Source organism: Micrasema longulum, unplaced genomic scaffold (genome assembly GCF_059751315.1).
Source record: "Micrasema longulum isolate JH-2025_06_02 unplaced genomic scaffold, ASM5975131v1 h1tg000511l, whole genome shotgun sequence".
In the NCBI taxonomy this organism is placed as follows: domain Eukaryota; kingdom Metazoa; phylum Arthropoda; class Insecta; order Trichoptera; family Brachycentridae; genus Micrasema; species Micrasema longulum.
The window spans coordinates 947,472-963,188 of record NW_028277708.1 but is presented as its reverse complement, the minus strand read 5'-3'; the positions used below and the strand labels follow the sequence as shown (position 1 = coordinate 963,188).

General features: G+C 32.6%; 2 protein-coding genes across 2 annotated transcripts; one reads left to right on the top strand and one right to left on the bottom strand.

Moving 5' to 3' along the window:
* The first annotated feature begins 348 nt into the window (after positions 1 to 348).
* Positions 349 to 5,105, top strand: RecQ4 (RecQ4 helicase). Its single transcript, XM_088227574.1, has one exon. It carries the CDS (start codon positions 641 to 643, stop codon positions 4,988 to 4,990), a length of 4,350 nt encoding a protein of 1,449 aa, XP_088083700.1. The 5' UTR covers positions 349 to 640; the 3' UTR covers positions 4,991 to 5,105.
* A 418-nt stretch (positions 5,106 to 5,523) lies between these two features.
* oxt (Xylosyltransferase oxt) lies at positions 5,524 to 15,660 on the bottom strand. Its single transcript, XM_088227575.1, has 4 exons — positions 14,695 to 15,660; positions 12,345 to 12,487; positions 10,348 to 10,508; positions 5,524 to 10,272 (listed from the first exon to the last, which is right to left on the bottom strand). The coding sequence occupies exons 1-4, from the start codon at positions 15,357 to 15,359 to the stop codon at positions 8,467 to 8,469; spliced, it is 2,775 nt and encodes a 924-aa protein (XP_088083701.1). The 5' UTR covers positions 15,360 to 15,660; the 3' UTR covers positions 5,524 to 8,466.
* Positions 15,661 to 15,717: the final 57 nt, after the last annotated feature.

Sequence of the window (15,717 nt, the reverse complement as noted above, 5' to 3'; positions counted from 1 at the left end):
GCATAGATTGTTTCATATTCCGATATTCAGGACCAACTTGCCTATGGTTATGCCTGTTGGAAGGGCTACCGCTATGCTAAACAACATCGCTCTGGATATTGATCTGTTCCATGTATCCGAAGGGGTTTTCCGGAGCAGGATTCTCCTACTACTTTGACATGAGTCTCTTTCGTGTATTTTTTTTCTTTTTTATAATATGTACGTATTGAATATATGTTTGTAATGTATATGTTGTATTTTAAAAAAATAATTGAATTGAATTAATGTAGAGAGAAAATAAGAATCACCACCAGTACATAGAGCATCAAATGTATTAATTAGCAAAACACATTACATAAAAGTGACAGACGCAGACAGACGTTCGTAGCATGAAGTTTACATTACTATTTCACTCTGTTCGTGGTCTATGATTTTTACGAAAAATACGCGGGATTGAAATCATATAACCAATAAACGTCAAAGTAAAGTTAATCTTCAAACGTCATTTGAACTAATAGTCACTAATAGTCAGAGTCGAATCGTTAACCCCTTATAAGCGTGTTATATACTAAAATAGGCTATTATTCGGATCGATATAGTTCAACTAGCCCAGTTTAGCAAGTAGCCTCCGGTGTCAAATCAGTTAAAAAAATATGCTGTCATGGACACGTCTTTAAATATGAATGAAAATAAAACATACTTTAAGTATAAATCAGTTGTCAAAAAGTGGGAGAGAGACTTTGTCAAAGAAAATGGTCGTGTCCCCTCAAAGTATGACATTAAAGAAGCCACCCACGAAGTGCGATATGCATATAAGTATTACTTTAACATGAAATCCGAAATTCTCGAATCTTCACTTATGGATATCTCCCTGGATACGGAACAAACTAATATAACATTCAGCGAACTTGATGTGTCCAATGCTTTAGAAATGAATTCTGACCACTTGAGTGAAGAAAGCGTCTTTCATGCAATACCAACAGCTGATCAAATTGATAAATTGATGTGCGCAAGTGAAAAGCCACAACTCTCTGATAGAGTTTGGGGAAATCACTTAAATAAGAAAAAAGTTGAACCCAAGAAAACAAGTGTGATGATAACTAAAGGGTTTCAAAAAAATATATCATCAGAATTGTTTAAAGGATGCACATTCAATAAGAGAAATCCACGAAAGTCATTATCTTCTTGTAAATCGAAAATAGTTCACATTGAGGAAAAAAACAAAACCGAATCCCAAAGTGAATCTCTAGACACAAAAGAAATCGATGTAAATATATCAACAGAAATCAAACATAATTTAGAAGTGAACAGGAGCAATACTACAAATATCAATACCGTAAACCCAATACAGATTGTTATGACGAAAAATATATCTACGGTTAGAAATATTAACCCCGGTTGGCTCAGTCGATGCAGTGATGCATTTTTACTTCCAAATGATGGAGCCGATACTTCTAAATCTTTAGATTTCTCTCAGAATGTATCCGTATCTGTAACCGAAAGTATTAATCATTTTACCAACACAAACATGTCTGCAGCCTATGGCTTAAAGAATCTGGCAGTTTGCCCATTAATTCCTTCTACCAATGATTCTTGCCTATCTGATTTTGTAGAAAACAGTGAATCTGAAGCTGAACAAACCAATAGTAAGCCAAATACATACAGAAAAATACGCCCAGTTGTTAAAAGATTCAAACTTGATAACGAAGGAAAAGAAAATTCTATCAAATCAAAAGTAGATTCTCGGGTACTTGAGTTTATACCTGAAGAAAATTCAAATGAAGGTGTTGTGTCAGAAGAGAAACTAGAAAAAAAATCTGAGGGAAAGAAAAGAAAATCAGCAATTCAAAATAAGAAAAAAGGGTTGGCCAAAGGAAAAAAAAATAATGCAAAAAGTCAGGACTTGGTAAAAGAGAGTAAACAAAAAACCCGATCTAAAAAGGAATACCAAAAGCATAGACTCACATCTGATAGCGAATGTGATGAAAACATAAAAGAAAAAAAGGTCAATACAAGAGCCAGAAGAACTAGGAAGAAGAATTCTACAGTTTCAGAAAATAAATATCCTGAAGATTCTGCAGATGTAAAAACTGAATTTGAAAATTATGATATAGGTGAAGAAGAAATATCTTTGCCACGTTTCCCAATTAAATCATCAGTATTAAAAGAGATTAATTTAGTAGATGGTTTAGCTGCTGCTTTAGATATTCCCGAAGAAATAAAAGGCAAGAGTAAAAAAGGAAAAACAAAAAGTTTAAGTGAAGCGGAAAAAATGCAAAAGAAAATAGATGATGGTAGTTTAAATGATAATTTCGTTCGTATAAATCTAGAAAAAAAAGTTTATGCTAGAGGTAAAAAAACCATGAACTTTTCAAAATTCAAAAAACAGCAATGGAAAAATAAAAAAAAAATGCTTCACAATACCCCTGAGTTTCCCGAAGGAGGTATTTTAAAGTGCTTCAAGTGTAACCAACCAGGGCACATGTCTCGGTACTGCACAGCCGGACGAGGTTCAGATTTATTGGAACTAAATGAGTGTCAAGAAGAAAAGAGTCCATACATATCGCTCCAAGATGCCGAATTGTTAAAGGATACTGAAAAAATACCAAGGATATCTGAAAATATTATATATGAATGCATAGAGAAAAAATATTCAGTACTAGATGAAGCGAAACCTAGTCAGTCTTCTGTATCCACAACATTACAAGAAACTCATTTGATACCAGAATCATTTATTAAGTTACTTTCTACTCCTTTAACTTCTACAACTACTGCCAAAACAAAAATTGAACCTGTCTTCCAATTATTATCTGGGGGAATGTTGATTGGTACACCAAAAGAAGTAAAGGAGGCTCTAAATTTATTTGGACATGATGACTTTAGGAATGGTCAAGAGGTAGCTGTTATGAGAATTCTCAGTGGGCTCTCAACTTTGGTCACACTGTCAACTGGAAGTGGGAAATCTTTATGTTATCAATTACCCGCATATCTTTATGCTCAGTATAATAAATGTATTACTCTTGTTATTTCTCCTTTAGTATCTTTAATGGAAGACCAAGTTACAAGTATGCCTGATTTTTTACATGCAGCATGTTTACACACAAATCAGTCGCCTACTCAACGTGAAAAAATAATCGATCTCATAAAAAATGGCAATATCCATATTTTATTGATTTCACCAGAAGCTATAGTTGCTGGTGAAAAATCTACTGGGTTTGGTGCAATATTAAGACAGTTGCCACCAATTGCATTTGCATGTATCGATGAAGTACATTGTGTTTCTCAATGGAGCCACAACTTTCGTCCAAGCTATTTGATGATATGCCGTGTTCTGAGAGAAAAGATGGGTGTAAATTGTGTGCTGGGTCTCACAGCTACAGCCACTAAACCTACCATTAATGAAATTGTACAGCACTTGGAAATTACTGATGGAATTGCCGGAGTTATAACAAATAAACCTTTACCTGATAATCTTATTTTAACAGTTTCCAGAGATTCACAAAGGGATCATTATCTCTTGGAACTTCTAGAATCTGAACGATTTTCGCAATGTAAATCAGTAATAGTGTACTGCATTAGAAGAGATGAATGTGAAAGAGTAGCCAGTCTTATAAGATCTTCAATGCAAGGATCCCGACCGACATTAACTCAGGAATGTCAGAGTGTTGGAAATAAAAAGCGTAAGAGATTCAGTTGGATTGTGGAATCATATCATGCTGGTATGTCGGCTGCTAAAAGGCGTAAAGTGCAGCAAGCTTTCATGAGTGGAGAGCTCAGAATTGTTGTAGCAACTGTAGCTTTTGGAATGGGTATCAATAAGTCTGATATTCGAGGAGTTATACACTATAATATGCCGGGAAGTTTTGAATCTTATGTTCAGGAAGTGGGTAGAGCGGGGAGAGATGGTCTACCTGCCCACTGTCATGTTTTCATAGATCGCGAATCTAAGGATAGAGATGAGCTATTACGTCACATTCACGCGAACTCTATAGAGCGACATGTAATTAGAAAACTTTTGCAAAAGGTATTCTTGCCATGTGGGTGTACAAAAATGATGAACAACGAGTCTACTGATGGAGGTGGCAAAACACTTAAGTGCCGAGGTCACGAAGTAGCATTTTCTGTTGATGAAACGGTAAGTGAACTTGATATACCATCTGAAAATATAGCTACTTTACTATGTTATTTGGAATTGCATTCAAACAAATTTGCAAAAGTTTTGAGTAATGTTTACATAATGTGTAAAATTATATCATATGGTGGGCCGGCTCCCTTACTCAAAGCTGCGGAGAAATGTCCTCCCCTTGCTATGGCTCTTGCGTTGCAGAAGAACAGAGGTGTTGCGTTGGATAAAAATGGGATATTGGAATTTTGTGTTATAGAAGTTGCAGCGGCTATTGGTTGGGAGAGTGGTGTAGTAAAATATCATTTGAAGAACTTGGAATGGGATAAGCAAAATGGTTTGCCAAAAAAGTCCTTACTGCGGGTAGAGTTTAATACTCTTGGTTTCAGAGTGAAATCACCGGGTGATCTGACATCCACGGAACTGGATGCTGCTCTTGATTCATTATTTGAAAGAACGCAACTTCAAGAAAAAACCATGTTACATCAACTTCAAGAAGTCTCTAAAGCTTTATTCTCTGTATCCTTCCCATCAATATTTCAGTGTTCACTAAATAAAGATGAAATTACGTATACTGAACATTCTAATCAATTAAAAGAAATAATTAGAAATTATTTTGCACGAGAATCGTCATTGCAATCTGACCTACAACTAGATGAGAGACCTGTGAATAAGGAGCAAGTAACTATGGATGTGCGTGGATTGTTGGCGACATATCGTGACTGCACATTTACTGGAAGAGCTGTAGCTAGAATTTTACAAGGAATTAGTTCACCTAATTTCCCTGCTATTGTTTGGGGGCGCTGTCGATATTGGCGTTCTCACATCTCTGCTGACTTCTATAAGCTGGTAGATATAGGAAAAAAACAGATAATTTCAATGAGATAACATTTTAACAATAAAGATTGTATTTATTATGTACCTTTAAATGAATAATAAAATATTATGTATTTTGCATGAATTTAAACTGAAAATTATAGATAAATAAAAATTGTTTAACAAAGACACATTTTTATATGCTTCCTATAGTTCTCAAATAAAAATAAATAAATTTTAGATTATGCCAATGAAATATTTATTTTCCAATAAAAGATGTAATCCATTTTACATTTTGTGGTCTGCAAACTGATACTCCTTATAAAATATTCAGTTCAGTGAAAAAACGCAATTTTCTTTTTACTTTGCTATGTTTTTAAACCGAGATGTATCAGTTTCTTCTTTTGTACAACGGTTGTGATCGTCAGTGATAAGGGAATTAAAGAATAATGTATGTTTTAAAAAAATAGATAAAGGAGATGATTTATTTTCAAAACGGCAACTTACTTGATATGTCGATCTCTTTTGAGGTCCTCTGAGCTTAACCCTCCCGTGGAATAATATTTTTGTTAATAAAAATCCTTTCAATTTAAACAAACATAAAATGTATTGATAAAATAAATAAATTTATTGAGAAAAAAAAATGGCACAGTTTAACAGTTCTTTAAATAAAAAATATATTTACAATAATGTTGGTAAATCTAAAAATAAAAAAGTAAGTGTGTAACGGTTTTGTAAACAATACAAACTATTAAAATAAATTTTAATCTGCCAGGGGAAATATGACCATTTCGAATGCAGTTTATTTCTTCTTTACCTTGTGCTTGAAAATGCTAGATCCTTCGATCAATAATTATTTCCTCATCGAGATGCAAATCAGTGTGTTATATCTTGATCAATATTTGAATACTTAAAGTAATCTAAATCACACAATGGTTAAATTTAATGTGGCATTTATAAAATAAAATATTGATGCAATAGATTAATAGAGATATTACAGAAACCAATTGCAATTCGGCCCCCTAGAATCAGAGAAACATATCTGGATTTTGTCTACTTTACAGGAGATCAAAAACAGGTTTAAAAAGCAGTAAAATTTTAACTTATTTTTTAACAAATAAAAAACTAGTAAAAATGACAATTGTTTAAAAACAGGTAAATTTTTTACTTTTTGATTAATCTGTTTTGTTTTGTATTTGTATCTCCTGTAAAGTAGGCAAAATCATGTTACGTTTCTCCTACTCTAAGGGGCCGAATTACTAAACTAGCTAAGGTTAAAAGACGTATCTGCTAAATTGCTAATTTTACAGGAAATTACTGTTTTATGCTTTGCCAATCTGAATTCTCTTTTAAACATTTGTTTCACAAGAGAATATTTCATATTTGTGAAGCAGAAATAACTTGTTGGCTTAGTGAAGTGGTTAATTACGCCTTTCAGGCTTAGCAGGGAAGAATAGCATTAGTTAAAAGGGATGGGGGGGAGGGGGTATTAATGTTAATATAACAAAACTTTACGTCGTTTCTCATTTTAGGTTGAAATAAAAAAAAAAAAACCATCTGAAATTTTTGAATGAATTACAATATAGTAGCTATCTATACAGTACAGTTAATTTGTTTTAATTTATCCAAAAATGTAAGAATGCAGTTTTACATTTAATGTTAAGTTAGTAGTACAAAATAACCTTGTTAGGGTTATTTATATTTGAAAAAAAAACTTAAGCCTCTTAATTATTAGTTTTAGTATACCAGTTAGAGTTCATCATCTATCACTTAAGACATTTTAAAAATACATAATAACTTAAATCTGCCAATGACCATTCTATTTCCTTATCAAACATAAAATCCATCTACACAATATATTGAGATACCTATCTTCCAATGTGATTTTTATATTTTACCAATCTGTCTTTTTTTCTATTATCTATTTGTAGCACATAGTTTTGAGTGGAATTTTGTTTGATAGATACAATAATGATGCTGAAACCGGTAGACTATAAAAAATAATATTCTAAAGGTAGAATGCTAAAAGCTTTCGTAAACAAACATAATTAAAAATGAAAAGTAAAACACTTTTTAAGATTATCATAAAATTATGATTATGTAATACTGATTCAAATAGATTTTTTCTTATAAAATAAAATACAACAAGTATATATTTTACTAAAGAGAGCTTACATCATAGCCACTTTTTACACAACTTAAAGTCTGAAGAAGTGGTTAATATTAAAAATATGAGAGAAAAGTAAAATGGAGTACTGGTTGCCTTTAAAAAAAATAGGACAACATAAACCATGCTAACATTTCTTTAAAAATATTGTAAAATGGTTCTAATTATATTAAAACATAAATATTTTTGTATCTAATAAAAAAAAGATATGGTCCACCTTGTAGTTCAATTGGGCATTCTGTCTCGGTTCGGATGCCCAGACAGCGTTAAAATGAAATATTTATTTAAAAAATGATGTTTTTACACTGCGACATTTCATAGTCTCTGGATTGGCACCAGATACGTAAGACTGATGACCTTGCCTTTATGTATAAAAAATATGATCGAGATATAGTGCGATTGATGTACCAATAGGCCCTATACACCACCAGGGGTGATATTCTAAATGCTCTTGCGGCTGTAGAAAAAGCTTTACATACAAAATATGCGAGATAAAAGTGTTGTCTACGGTCGCGAGAGTGGTTCAGAATAGCACCGCAGGTGCAGATAAGGGAATGACATGGTGAATAGAAAATGTATACAAAGTTGTATAAAGCATGTATGTATAAATGTATATACACCACGAATTCGAGAAACTTATTTGAGAAAAAAGTAACCAATCAGAAATAATTTCTAATAAATAACATTTAAAAAAAATGTTTTCATCAAAATTAAATGATTTACTTAAGAATAAAACATAAGGTCCATACTTTTGGTTACGTATGTAAGATATTGTATTTTTACATAAAAGAAATTGGATAAATATGAAAATTGTTATATAATGCATGAATGTGGCGTAAAAATGATGATTTTTACAAAAAAAAGGTTGGCCACCCTAATGCAATTAAAAATATTTAATCATTTTTACATGAAAGTTACACTGAGACATTTAGTAATTATTTGTTTATATTGATTACATCTCTTGACATGTATACATTATGTATGAAAATATACAACAAATCAGAGATATAGAAAGACAATGTTTTTTTGGTAATATTATCAGGATTTGTAAATACACATGTGATAATAACCTAACCCCAGTGAGGTCACATTATTTTATTATTAATCTTTGTATATAATGGAAAAAAATGAATAAATAAATAAATGAATAAATAGATTCTAAATTACCAACATATTTTTTCATAAAATTATATTAATCAAAACATATATAATATAGTGAATTAAAAAATGATATGAAATTCAATGAAATATTATAAATTTATTAAAAAATACAATATTTACATATAGATACATACATTTCTTTGAATGAACTTAAAAAATAAATTGCATTAAACATCCATCAGAAAACTTTCTTGGAAGATTCACACAAATGTTTTTTTAATTACGATCCTATGTTTCTGTAATTTTTTTCTTTGAATGCTTTAGGATCTGGGGCGAATGAACTCCAAACTGTTGAGTGACACGGTTCGATAATTATTTGTCCGCACTGAAATTTTTCTATATTCCTAGTAATAAGACATGTCCCTAAAACACTATAAAATTTTGAAACAAGTCCATCTATCCACTCGTGTAAGTCTAATCCAAATCTTTTAGCATTTGAATCAGATTTTATTTGTGCAGCAATTCTATCCTTCTCTGCGGGAAGAAAAGGTTTAATAAAATTTAAGCTATTGGTAATGTCTCTATATCCGGTAACAGATCCACTGTGTAACATAGGTATTTCTTGTTGAGACACTTCACTTCCAGACATAAATTGTAAAGGAGATATTAAAAACTGGGTTTGTGCGATAAATTTTTTGTCTTCTATAATCTTAACAGACCAAATCCCAGGCAGAAGAGGGGTTTTGAGATTTGGTTTTATAAAGTTTATAACATTACCTTCCTCTACTAACATTTCAATAAAGTCAGCTATATTTCCAGCTGGGTCTAACCATAATGCGGAAATATTACTGGCCAACATTGGATCATCGACACTAGGCACAAAGTGATACATAAGAGAAGGTTCAGAAAAGGGACCGAGTGTTCGCGCAAGATTTCTGAAGACTTGCTCTTTTTGATCAAATTCAGAACTGACAGCTAAAACTTTGAGGCGAGATGAAAGTTTGGCAGATCTATTAAGTTGCAAGTGATGTTGATGTTTAAACCATGTTTCTAATTTCACTGACCCCTGTCCTTCTAGATCAGCTTCGTGTAAGACTAGGTTTCCTTTAAAGATATCACCAAAGTGATAGCTATTAACTTCATATATTTTTCCTGGTGATATACTACAACCGACTTCAGATAACATTTTGGCATTATGCCTGGTGATACTGGCGGAGATAGTGATCAAACTATCATCAGGAGGTGGACTGAGATCTGCGTAATGATAAATGCTTTGCCAGTACGCATCCAAGTTGGGTACTAATTCTTCCACCGAGTCACTGATCCATTGTTCAACTCTTAAGATAATAGCTTGATTGATTACCGGTTCAAACTTCCTGGCAAAAAACAATTGTCTTTGTTCAGTTGCTTGTAGGCGGGGCCAATCCTCCACCCGGAAATCATTCGGAGAACAGCCGCACCAATCAACCACATGTTTATACTGACACTTGCATCCTAATTTCCTTTTCCAATTAGTAACATGAAGATTATTATCTATGTATGTATTACAAAACTTAGAATTTCGCAACACTGTATGGAAGAAAGATTCAGCGGGCAGAAGAGTATGTTTGAAAACAGTGATTAAACCAGAAAGTAGAATGTCTTTTTGTGGTGAGGCGACATAGGAAACAAATTTACGATCCAAGGCGACCCAATCACTTCCCCCGTCTACCTGTAGCCCCCAGGGTAACCGACGATCCCCAACTCTCCACATATGTGCGTCGCATTCTACAAATGTTTTGTCTAAACCCTGTTTTTGTATGAAGCGCTGTACTTCTCGTCCGTGGGATTTGACGAAATTTCTTCCTTTATTCGCTGACAGAAACTCTTCCAACTTGCTAACGGATTTAACGGGAAAATCACTTTCACTAAGATTTATTACAAAATCCCATTTCCAACTCAGTGTCAATAATTCATTCATAGATTCAAGTAACATTTCTAGTAATGATGCTCCACCCCAGATAGTAGCATATCTTTTCCTTGCCAGTTTTATGTTTGAATATTGTTTTTCAAGGTGTAGAAGTTCACGATAAAGGTAGTCTTGTCTCTGAAAAAGAACATAAGTCATCAAAAATCCAGTAACAATCTGATAATTGAAAATACTCGATTCTTAATAACTTACTGCATCGACGTGGATATAAAAATAATGTTTGGTATCATAAAGAACATTAATTAGTCTTCTAACTTGTCTCATTGCACGTCCATTTAAAGTTAATAGAAATACAATTTGCACTGGTGTTGTGGTGCTGTCTGTTGTTACAGAAGCTATTTGAGGACTAAATTCTGTAAAAAAGAGAATAAATATGTAGATTAGATAGACTGTTTTTTTTCTTCTGTTGTATTGATTTACATATACAGGTGTTCTTTAAACCCTGTCACATCGGAAACTACGATGATCAGTATGGGCAAGAAGACATATTGGAATATTTTTTTAAATATTTAGAACGAAGAAAATTTGTAAAAATAAAATATTAAAATGAACAAATGGTTGCTCACTTCTGTAGGGGGAGAAGCGAGGGGGGCGCGGCCACGCGGTTAACAGTGTGTCAGACTTCCCCCACCCCCTCCTCGTTTCTCACCTGCAGAAGTTAGCAACCATTTGTTTTTTTAATATTTAATTTTTTAAACTTTATTCGTTTGAAAAATTTATTTTAATGTGCCAATATGTCTTCTTGCTCATACTGATCATCGTGGTTTCGGATGTGACAGGGTTTAAAGAACACCATGTATATTATGGATGAATGTACAATTTGATAAAAAGGTAAAAAAATGGAAAATTGGGAGAATATGTTTACTAGGGATGGTAATATGGAATATGCCTATATGAAGCCCCTAGTATCTCAATCAACATAAAACTGCTCAGTAGCTCAATCACAAATAACTATCGACGTGCTAATAAGCGATGTGATAACAATTTATCACTGCGGTTGTTTATCGTACTCGCGATCACAATGGAACATCCGTGAACACCTGTCAAAATATTTATGTTTCGCGATGTATAATCCTGCTACGCAATCACATATTTGAATTTCACCAGTGTAAATATGGAAAATATTCCAAAACTGCTATTTTTATTTATTTATAATTTATCATGCTATTTATTGCATTTAGCTGGCGGTTGGCAGGCCAAATGTCAAGAAAAGCAGTCGCCATAGTAATTGTAATTGAATGTTCACTTTTTTGTATTAGATACTCCTTACTATTTTGCAAATGCAATATACTGTATTATTTTTTATAGTAAACGCCGATTTTTTGCCAATGAACTGTATTTATTTACGAGGAAAACAAAAAACAAACCAAAATGAATGTTGACTTAGAGATTACACACGCGTTGACTTATGACTGCGATAACTTAAGCATGTTCATTATTGTTCATTGTGATCGCTCAAATTCTTAGAATGTTTTTAAGCACGTCGATAGTTATTTGTGATTAAGCTTCAGGTTGAGATGCGTTGGACACGTACAAAGAATGCCTGATGCGCAAGTAACTAAGAGAGTCGTGACTGGACATCCAGGGGGTAAAAGAAGGATTGGAAGACCTAGACTGAAGTGGGAGGATGACTTAAAAAAAAAGATGCAGCATAGCTTCAACAAGATGCAAATTGGAAAATGGTTGCTGAGGACAGGCGGAGGTGGAGGCAAAAGTTGAAGGAGGCCAAGGCTCGATTTGGGCTGTAGCGCCATTAAAGAAAAAGGTAACAGTAAAGATAAATTGAAAGGAAGGTTAGAACTGGAAATAAAGTTAACATTAAAAAAGTTATTACAGGACATCAAAAAAGCAGAATATTACAGTCTTGAAGGAATTGAAAAAAACATTGATCACTTAGGTGTCAGAGTGGTAAAATTATGTATGATAAATGTCAAGATTCAAGTATAATGTTAGATGGGTTGTGGTTTCGTGCTAGTGTTGTGGACTCTGGTTTAGGAGGTCCGAGATCCAAACTACACTCTACTATAACTTGTTTCCCATTTTCTAACACAATTAGGTATTTAAGACCAAAAGAAAATAGACCCATAATTGAAATATTTCAGTGAATCATAAGAATGCTAAAATATAAATAAATCTGAGATGAACATTGACTAGATTTACAAATTATGAAAACATATTTTGGTACTTACTCGTAATTCCAGTTTGATAAATGTTCATAGTGAAATAGCCTCCACAGAGTAGTCGAGGGTTTCCCGGACACTTCATGTTGCAAGAAGAATCCGCCAACTTGGATGCAGATGGCGGTTGGTTTTCTCCACAAAAACACTCCGTCCTGGCAATAAATTTTAAATGAGAATAAGAAATGAAAAAACATAAATTGACAATTCACTATCAAGTAATTAAATTGGAGAAATAGCTTATTATAATTTTAAACAAGTTTGCAGGTTTTTGTTGAAGTCATATTTTGGGTAGAATCATTGGCCAAAGTTTTGTAATCATTTCGGCGAATTGATCATGTCTTATCAATTTCATTCCAGTCAGTGCTGAAAGAAGGTAATCCAGAAAAACATAATATGTACTTCTGGATTACCTTATTTCAGCACAAAGATGCAAACCAGATTACAGAGAGCTCCCTCGGGCAGCTTTTCTTGTTTGGCAACGAGCAATTTTTCCTTGTACGTGGGCACTGCCAAGGAGACTTAAGTCCTCAGATGTGCTGTGCAGTATGTGGTGGCCAAGCTATCAAGTAATTCAAACTAAGACGCTTTATCTAATATGGAGAACTTATCGATTTTGCGAGTACAAATTCACAAGGTATCTATTGCTACTGATATTTTTTCCTCTCCATGGTGTGGTGGTCAATACATTGCTCAATCATAAAAGAGATCTGAAGTTAGATTTATTACAAAGTAATATGACATTTTACTCATAAAACTGATCATATTTGCTTCATAAAATTGCCATAAAATGTAGAAAATTATGAAGACAACACATTCACACAATTCAATGCAGTTTCCTATGAATGCAGATATGAAAAGAAATGAGATAAGAAAACCACTGTACAAAAGAAGTTTTGCGATACAAAAGTTTATTTAGTTTTAGTTTTTTTATACCCAAAATAATTTGATAACATACATAATGTATTTATTTACAAAAATATACTAATACTTAAGTTAGACTGCCCCAGTGGTGTATTTCGGATTTTTGCACCCCTGGCAAAATAAGATATCCAATGCATTGAAAAACTGTGTCTCGAAATGATTTAATATACTCTAGGTCGCTAGCATCTGTTCTTTGTGGTCCGTGTCTTTTATTTGACAATGGAAAAAAGTCAGTTGCCTTCTAACAAAGACTCAGCGACGTAAAATAAAGTTTATATGGATATTTTACCCGTAAATCATGTAACGAGCTAAGAACCTTGTTTTCAACCTCATTTTGGAAAAAAAAGATGCTTCAGAGTCATCGTTTTTCTTACAAAAAAAACTTTCCATCTTTTAGGTGTGTTTTGCGAATTAATTTTCTTTCTTTGGTTTTTTTTCTGTAGCATGAGTGAGAACGTGCTACTGACTGACCAAAACAAACTAACAGGCTAGACAAAGCAAATACTTTGTCGTCCAACTCGCGCCCGTGTGCACAGCCCATCAATAGCTGAGATACCTGACTTAAGCTAGGTCACGATTGAAATAATTAATATTTCTTCAGACCTTAGGGCCGCCCTTTGAGATGAGATCGTTGGACTGCCCCAGATTATTATTATTTAATTATGTATTTTATTTTATTTGGGTAGCCAACAGTTCTACATACATATTTACAGTAAAAAACATATATATATTTAAAAAAAATATTTTCTTTTATTCAGGAAACATACAGTACAATTACATAGTTATATAGTTTACAGTTAGACTTGACTCTAATGGACCAGTGAAGTTTTCATATTATATTATAATTATATCTAAGGTTATCAATTAATATATTTTTTTTAAGTACAAAAAGAGAAGGGAAAAAAAACAAAAATGGAAGTAGTTTAAAAGTTTGTAGTTAGTATTTACAAATATAAATAATATTCAAAATGAAGAAATTTTTTTTGCAAAAGTAATTAAAAGGTAATAATTAAAATAAATAATAAAAAACATGCTCAGATGCAAAAAAAAACATTTTAAAAAAGGAAAAACATACATATATACATACATATTTTAAGGGATTCAATGAAACAATGAGAAGAATCTTTAAATGAAATATAAGACAATAAATTTAAGTTAATTTTAAAAACATCTTCAAAAATAATGACACATTATATTGCTTTAAAAAGCAATTCTAAAAGTAATTAAAAGTAGTTTAAAAGTATAAAAACATGTCAAGCGCAGCAGAGAAAAAATGATAGGTATATCAAGTGATCTTTAAAATTTGAAAATATATATTGTAGAAACTCAGAACCAATAACAGAATCCACAAATTGTACAAAGTTATTAAATAAATATGATTACATTAGTAATATAATAAATTAATATATTATGTTAGAAATATCTAAAAAAGACTTACGAGTATTGAACACCAGAGTAAGGAAATCCTCCCTGAAGACACATATCGGTGCACAACTCTGGGCTGTTGGTTTCCTTATAGTTGGCGTAATATCCTGACAACAGGCGAAAGTTTTTCTCATCTTTGAAGCACCCGAGAGACTTTTTGGTAATTTTCTCGTGATTTGGACAACTATTTGGTAAATACTTTTCATAAAAATTGTCACTTTGTATTGCACACGTAATATTCACAATTTTCTGTTTACACTTTTGAGTTTTAGCACGGTGGATTGCAGAAATTGCCTCTTTAGTCCTTATTTCACATTGAGGGACAAAATCTAACTCTTCCAACCGCAGAGATGATTTATTTCTATAAGTTTGTGAAATTTTCGCTACCTCTTTATGAGAATGATGTTTTTTTTTAACAGACCCTGTTTCTCTGACAGAATCTTCGTCGTCCACCAACCCGTCTCTAGCTTTTCTAGCAGAGACACCCCCATTTTCTCTATATTCGATAAAAATAGACGACTTGTGTAAATATGACTTCTCTGAATTATCAGACTGACTAGAAATGTCAATAGCGAAAAACTTGTAGGCCAAATATATTTGTATGAGGAATATTGTGACTCCAACCACAGCAAATGCACGATAAGATCTTATCCATCTATTCCGACAAACTCCTGCCATCGTTTAGAAGGCAATGAAGTCACGATCATATTGCGAAAAATATAAAAAAAATATGTAAAATCTCCAGTAACTTCACATTATAATTTGAGTATAAAGATATTGTAAATACAATATTGAAATACGGGAAAAAATGAACTATGCGAATACCATACAGAAGAAAACATATTTGCTAGGAATATTGTTTCGTGTATGATGGGAATGTATTTTTCAAAAATATAAATTAGCCAATAATATAAAAAGCAAAATAATTAACATCTAACCAAGGCCCCATGCCAAATTCTAGTCCCAGTTCCCAATTGACATTTCATGCACAGACTACAGATATATTTAGACAGGAAACTATGGTACTATATCTAAG

Excerpts from the sequence above, each read along its gene's own strand:
- RecQ4 (XM_088227574.1), top strand. The coding sequence starts at position 641 with ATGGACACGTCTTTAAATATGAATGAAAATAAAACATACTTTAAGTAT.
- oxt (XM_088227575.1), bottom strand. The coding sequence starts at position 15,359 with ATGGCAGGAGTTTGTCGGAATAGATGGATAAGATCTTATCGTGCATTT. Across the intron at positions 12,488-14,694 it reads TACTCTGGTGTTCAATACTC|GACGGAGTGTTTTTGTGGAG; the intron begins GTAAGTCTTTTT and ends ATTTATTGCCAG. Across the intron at positions 10,273-10,347 it reads TTTATATCCACGTCGATGCA|AGACAAGACTACCTTTATCG; the intron begins GTAAGTTATTAA and ends GTTCTTTTTCAG.